At 34.6% G+C, this 6,828-nt stretch overlaps 1 protein-coding gene across 1 annotated transcript; it reads left to right on the top strand.

Annotated features, from left to right (window-relative positions):
- On the top strand, positions 5,754 to 6,818 carry LOC104738205 (histone deacetylase 2-like). Its single transcript, XM_010458414.2, has 5 exons — positions 5,754 to 6,074; positions 6,154 to 6,209; positions 6,368 to 6,485; positions 6,578 to 6,640; positions 6,717 to 6,818. The coding sequence occupies exons 1-5, from the start codon at positions 5,856 to 5,858 to the stop codon at positions 6,816 to 6,818; spliced, it is 558 nt and encodes a 185-aa protein (XP_010456716.1). The 5' UTR covers positions 5,754 to 5,855.

Raw genomic sequence — 6,828 nt, 5'->3', positions numbered from 1 at the left:
GAAGGTTGTAAGTGTCTCAAGCCTATCTTCTTAGCAGCATCGGTTGACATGTTGTTGATACATGAACCCGAATCACATAATGCATCTTCAAAATTTAACTCCATTGATAGAACAAGTGATGAGGAATCGGCCAGGGCTCTCCACCTTGTGTAGTGTTCGCAAATCTTGAGGTTCCAAAGCTTTTAGGAAGAGTTCGGAGAAATATCTCCGGAGATGTCGCTCTTGCTTGGTGCCAATATGGATTCGGTACACCGCGAGCATATAATAATTATTATAATTTATATTTTATGTTTTATATATTTGTTAAATTTTGGATGTTTTGTGTAAATAGAGTTATAACTAAATTTTCTGGTTGTTGTGCGGCTAAATGTTTATTATTTTTTTACCCGCACTACACTTCATTACCATTTGTTTGTTATATTTAGTTTGTTTTGTTTACTGTTTGAGATTCTACATTGATTTTTAATTATTATAACAAAAAATAAAGAATCTAAATACATAATCAGTAAATTATACGCTGTGATTAAGTCACATTTTTCCTAGTGATTTAATTATTTTACACAATCTTAGTTAAGATTTTATGACAAATATTTTAATATTAGTAGTGTTGATAAATAATTAAATGAGGATGTAACACAAATTTAATAATATTTATCAATTCCAACATGTCCTCTTTATAACTCATCTACTATATAACCACATTATATAGTATTTTAGACTTTTTTAATTTTACATATTCATAATAATTATAAAAAATTATTAAGTTTATATATGTTAATTATAATATTAAAATAAATGTCAATCAAAGTCTTTTTTACTTTAAGAATCAAAACTCAAAAGTTTTGGAAAATAAAATGGGAATCAAAGTTTTCTTTGTTTGCGAAGGATTCAGATATAAAATATCTTCAAAACACAAGAGAATGTATGATTAATTATATGATAGTTCCTATTTCCATATTGATTGATGTTATTTTTGTAGTACGAATGAAATGTAAAATATTTAGGAAACAAAATTTGGAGTAATGTTAGTTTTTGAAAAAATTTAGGAGTTAATGTTGTAAATAACTTTTTAAATAAACAAAAGTAAAAGGACATAACACAAAATGTACTTCAAAAATGTTTAATATAGATGTTCTTAATTTCTTAAATTAAAAGAATTTTCGTGGAGCTGACTATTTGAATTGTCTATTCACTTAATGAAAGGAAAGGTTCTATGATTTTTTAATGTGTAATAATTAATGTTTATAAAAATTACAAAAAAAAAAAAATAAATGTTTTTAAATAGATGTATCAATTATGTAATAGTATATTTTATTATAAAATAGTCAGATACTTTTGTAACTTTATATAATGAAAGACAAATCAAATACAATATAGAAAAATTATGTAGAATTTTTTATATCAATTATGAGATAAATGAATGAATAAGATTTTTGGTAAAAGAACTTAATTAGATATGAAATCAGATTTAAAAATACATGTCAAATGTATAAAAATTATTTTTTTGGGAATTAATGTTAACTTAATTTTGTAAAACTTATGGATTAAAATAATTAAAAAAAACTAAGTGAAAATAATTGAGGACAAAATAGTTAAAGAGAATTCCAAATATTGCAATGCTAGTAAAAGTTAGAAAAAACCTTCTCCATGTTATAAAAGATGATTTTATGTAGAAGAATCTTTACCCTTGGTGTTGCTATTTTGTAATAGGTGTGGGGGAGTAGCAGAGTAGTTATGGCTGAAGCAGTTGGTCTCGTTTGGAGTTCAGAAGCTTTGGGAGCTTCTGAGTAGAGAGTCTCAACGATTGCAGGGACCTGATGAGCAAGTTTCTGAACTAGCTGGGAAAGTTACAGTCGTTATTGGAAGATGCAGAGGCCAAGAACCATGAAAGCTTAGACCAATGTTTTTGGGATCTTAATGGGTCGGCTTTAGGTAGTTGGATCTGGCGTAACCTCTGTAAGCTTAGACCGTTGGCTAAACCGTTCATCATTTGCGAAGTGGGATCTGGTATTACGTGTAAGTTCTGGACAGACAATTGGACTTCTCTTGGTCCACTAGTGGACTTCACAGGGGATTCGGGACCTCGAGTAACAGGGTTACCTATCTCTGCGGTTGTGGCGGATGCGATAAGGGGAGGTCAGTGGTGGTTGGCTAATAGTAGGAGCCGGAATCCCATTATTCAGCTGTTAAAATCTTGTTTACCTTCCCCATCAGTTGTTATTTTGCGGTTCCATCTACTTGTCTTCTTTGCAGCTCTATGGATGAATCTCGTCAACACCTGTTTTTTGATTGCTCGTATGCGAAGGATGTTTGGCATCACTTCACTGGTAAACTCCATCTTTCTCCTCCGATCCTTCTACCTTTGAAGCTGAAGTCAGATGGTTGAAGAATCCATGTAGGGATAAAAACATTACTTGGGTTCTTCGATTACTTTACCAAGCCTCAGTGTATTCTATCTGGAAGGAGCGTAACTCACGATTACATTCCTCTATCATTCGTGTTGATTCAAGAGATCAAGAATATCATTCGAGCTCACCTCGGGCCTCTAACTCTGAAACAAAGACTCTCCAATCCAGCGGATTCTCTCTTGGTTACTTGGTTTCGTTATTTCCTCTAATCCTTCTGTTGTATTTGTTACAGTTTAAATGTGTTACTCTGCCAGAGGCAATATGTAATTCCCCGATGAAGTTAATGAAAGGTATGTTTTATTAAAAAAAAAAAAAAAACCATCGATATTACTTATTCATTCTTTTTTACCCCTTTGTATTAGAATTGTACGACAGTATATTGAAGATATATTCATGGGGATGGGGTTATAAATACATAAAAGTATACGTTAAGTTGAGATATACGACAAATACTATCTAGTAATGAGATGATAATTATTTTATTACAAAAAAATCTTTGATCTTTTTGTCGTCGGAAATGAGACAGTAAGGTGCAGCCATTGTAGCCGGGGTTGATTCCGAGCTGGTAATGGAACATGCATGTTGACATCATCCTCTTTGAGATTGTTACAGGTCACCAATCGTCCCGCGAGAGGGTTACGTTAATTTTCGAATCAAGGAGATGAAAGTTAATTAAAGGTAAAATTCATAATGGTGGCTGGTGAGTTAAATGAAATATGATGAAAAGTTATTTTGTAACACAACAACCGCCACTGTTCGTAGCCTCATGCGGTCATGCCCCGTTTCCGGTCCATGGAATCCACTCTCGTTGAAAGAGATGAATGATGAAATATTACTCCACTCCAAAAATATTGTATTGAGGTTTGGCAAAAAAGTTACAGGTAAATTTTGTTTTGCTTGTGATTGGAAACCTATACCACAGCGGTACATGATATAATATACAGTTACCGTAAAATTAGTAATTAAAAACGCTGTAAGTGCTTGGGCAGTAGAGGAATGCCCAGCCTATAGCCGTATATGCGGAGTCCTAAGCGGGACTATATATTATGAATTAAATCCTTTTAGATCGATGTATATAGGTATTCTAGTAGAAACGAAAAAAAATATATATATAGTTTCAGTTATAAGTTCAATACTCTTATGTATGAAAAATAGTTGTGAAATATATAATATTCTCACTATTATTTCTATGTTTATGTTAAAATAATTTTCTTATGGTATGGTGATTAATAGGGTTTGTAAACAAGTATTTAAAGGTTCCCGAACTTAAGAGACCGAATGTCGGATATGGATGGGGCAAGAGTAGCCGTGAGACCCACTAAGAAAGGTGGGCCCATGGACATGGACTCACTAAGCAAAGTGGCAGTCGGGCATTCCAGAGACAAAGGCTAAATCATGGTGTGAAAAATATTTCCACAAATACATTGGAAAAATGAACATTAGTTACTATCAAAAGATTTTGTGATGTTAGAAAAGGATCTGTAGTTTCATTGATTGTTGGAGCAAGCCATTTTGAGATAGCTAAAAAATATGAACATATTCTCTCCACACATAAGCAGGGCATAACTGAGGTTCTCTCTATAGTGGAGGAAGTTGGACGCAAGGTTATCTTCTCGAAAGAGGAAGGTGGAGTCAAGGTTCTCTTCATGGTGGAGGAGGTTGGACGCAAGGTTCTCTCCATAGGGAGGAGGACGGAGCCAAAGTTCTCTCCCTGGTTAGTTATACAATATTGTGATGATACATCATTGATTAGTATTAAAACAACCCGAACCGTTTTTTTTTATTGAAATAATAAATAATAAATATAATAATAATAAATACTCTAGACTAGTGGTCTCATACCCATTAGCCACCTAACCACAATCAAACCAAACAGCGAAAATTAAACCAACGAATACCAATATCCAAACAATAACCAACAATAAAATAACCAATATTAGAACATAGCAATTATCCAATAACCAAACAACATGAACCAAGGAACCAGCAACCTAGCAATGTTCTAATGACCCAACTCTAGCAACCTAGCAAAGCCAGACAACAACCAATCGAGCTACTAGAACATCCTCCTCTACATTGCCTTGATTCCACGATCATACTTTGCCTTTACCTGCACCACAAACACAAATTGAGATGCATGAGTATTTGATAAACAATCAGTGAGGCAATCCTCTCATCTACTGGGCTATACACACAAGCAACTGAGATACCAATGTCCAAAACAATCAACAAATGTCGTCTCGCTGGAAGGGTGGTGTCGACCGACACTGGCTCTTGGTGTCGACCGACACTACCCCACAGTGTCGACCGATGCTACTTCACTGGTGTCGACCGACACCTTCCTGGTTTCGATCGACACTGACTCTGCAATCACGACCCGCTTGAAGCCGGGAGTCCCATCTCGCTTCCAATCACCACCAAATCGTCCAACTCAAACCCAAATCCATTTGCATCCGTAGGACAAAGGAATCTCAGGCTTAGATCAGCCATGGTCATGCACTCACATCTTTTCAGGAAGATTCTGACCAACAGCAACGAATCCAACCCTCCTAGCAAGCTTATAACACCTTCCTAGCCTTGGATCTCTCAAGAACAACCAAGAAATCTCACCAATCCTCTCAAAATCTCAAGAACACTTCTTTTCTCTCTTTTTCTCTCAAAACAAAGAAGCGGCGACCAAAATAAACTTCCAAAACCCTTATATGTCGATAAAACACTTAAATAGCTCGGTTCAATGGTTTTACCTAAACCAAACCGACCAAAATCGACAATTAAATCAATCAGGTCGAACCAGAAACTATTGGTGTCGCCCTTGGTGTATCCCCAAAACGCAGAGTTTTGGTTTGCGGATGTTACAAGTATACTAGGTAATATATTTTTTATTCTAAATGTTTTTTGAGCCAATAATTAATTAAAAATACTATGCAAAAGTGAAAGTAAAAAGATATATAATAGTTGGCTTAATGTGTTCATACAGACATTTTTTTGGTGGTGGTAAAAAATATATTTGTAATATACAATATATTTAAATGTAAAAATTGCGCTTTTAATGGTAACCTACATAAAATATCGATGGGGGATTTTCAAAAATATTTATAACAAATTTTCATAAAAGAATTGTAAATAGATATAAAATCTATATATTATAACAAACATAAAACAATATAATTAACATACAACAAATTTTAATATATTTTTAATTTAATTTACAAGGCTTTAAATCCGTACAATAAAAGGGTTCTAATTTATTATAATATATGTAGAGAATTATATATTTGAGAGACATTTTGATTTTTAAAATAGCCAAGTAAAAAGGCAAAGAAACGCGCTTGTTCCATGCGTTTTGATATTAGTCGGCACCACCGCTCTCCAAAAAAAGAAAAAAAAACTCTCCACAGCCAAAAAAAAGAAAAAAGAAATATCTCACCGATTCAGACCAAAAAACGTATGACAGATACCCGAGTCATCTCGACCTGGACCGAGTTCACTCGCAACTCAGCCGTTTACTTGCTCTTCACGTTTCTCGCCATCAAAGTCTACAAATTTCTCTTCTGCTGTAATCGAACCTCCGAAATGTCATCGTTTTCGATGGCGACCCATCCGGAAGCTCTCCGGCGGGAGCGAATTCTCAACAGCAAACTCTACTTCGACGTCCCTCTTTCAAAGGTAACACAGATGTCTCTTTCGTGCCCAAAAGGAAGATTTTGACTAAGAAAATGTTTTTGATTTTGGTTTTGATCAATAGGTTTCGATCATCTATTCATCGGCATATAACATCTCCTTCTTGGGTATTGAGAAATTGTGAGTCTTTTTTTTCCCAGTTTTGGAACTTTTCTTTGGGAATTCGTTGACTAATTAGTATCTGTGAAGTGCTTCTGAATTAGTCTCTTTAGCTTCTGAATTCGAATGTTTTTGTATTGGTTTTGAGTTTGATATTTGATATTTGATATTGTGCGTAGGCACCCATTTGATTCGACCAAGTGGGGTAGAGTTTGCAAGTTCCTTGTTTCAGATGGGTTTTTGGAGGAGAAATCAATCGTTGACCCTCTTGAAGCTTCAGTGACTGATCTTTTAGTGGTACTACTTCGTTTTCAATATGGTTCCCTTTATGTCTGTATTAGCATCTTGACGTTTGTTTAACATTTTCATTTGTGGTTGTTCTGTATCAGGTTCATTCGGAGAACTACCTAAACAGTTTGAAAAGCAGTGCTACTGTAGCTAGGATAGCCGAGGTGATTTGATTTGTTTTGGCAAGTCAATCATCTACTTGATTCCTCTTGTTGAACTGACTTTTCCTACAATGTATAGGTTCCACCCGTTGCCTTTTTTCCTAATTTTCTTGTGCAGCAGAAAGTTCTTTACCCATTCCGTAAGCAGGTAGAAGAATCATATGTTGCTCTATGTCTTTGATTGTTTCCTA

Source organism: Camelina sativa, chromosome 13 (assembly GCF_000633955.1).
Source record: "Camelina sativa cultivar DH55 chromosome 13, Cs, whole genome shotgun sequence".
NCBI lineage: Eukaryota > Viridiplantae > Streptophyta > Magnoliopsida > Brassicales > Brassicaceae > Camelina > Camelina sativa.
The sequence above is the reverse complement of the archived record's forward strand: the minus strand, read 5'-3'. Positions and strand labels throughout refer to the sequence as shown.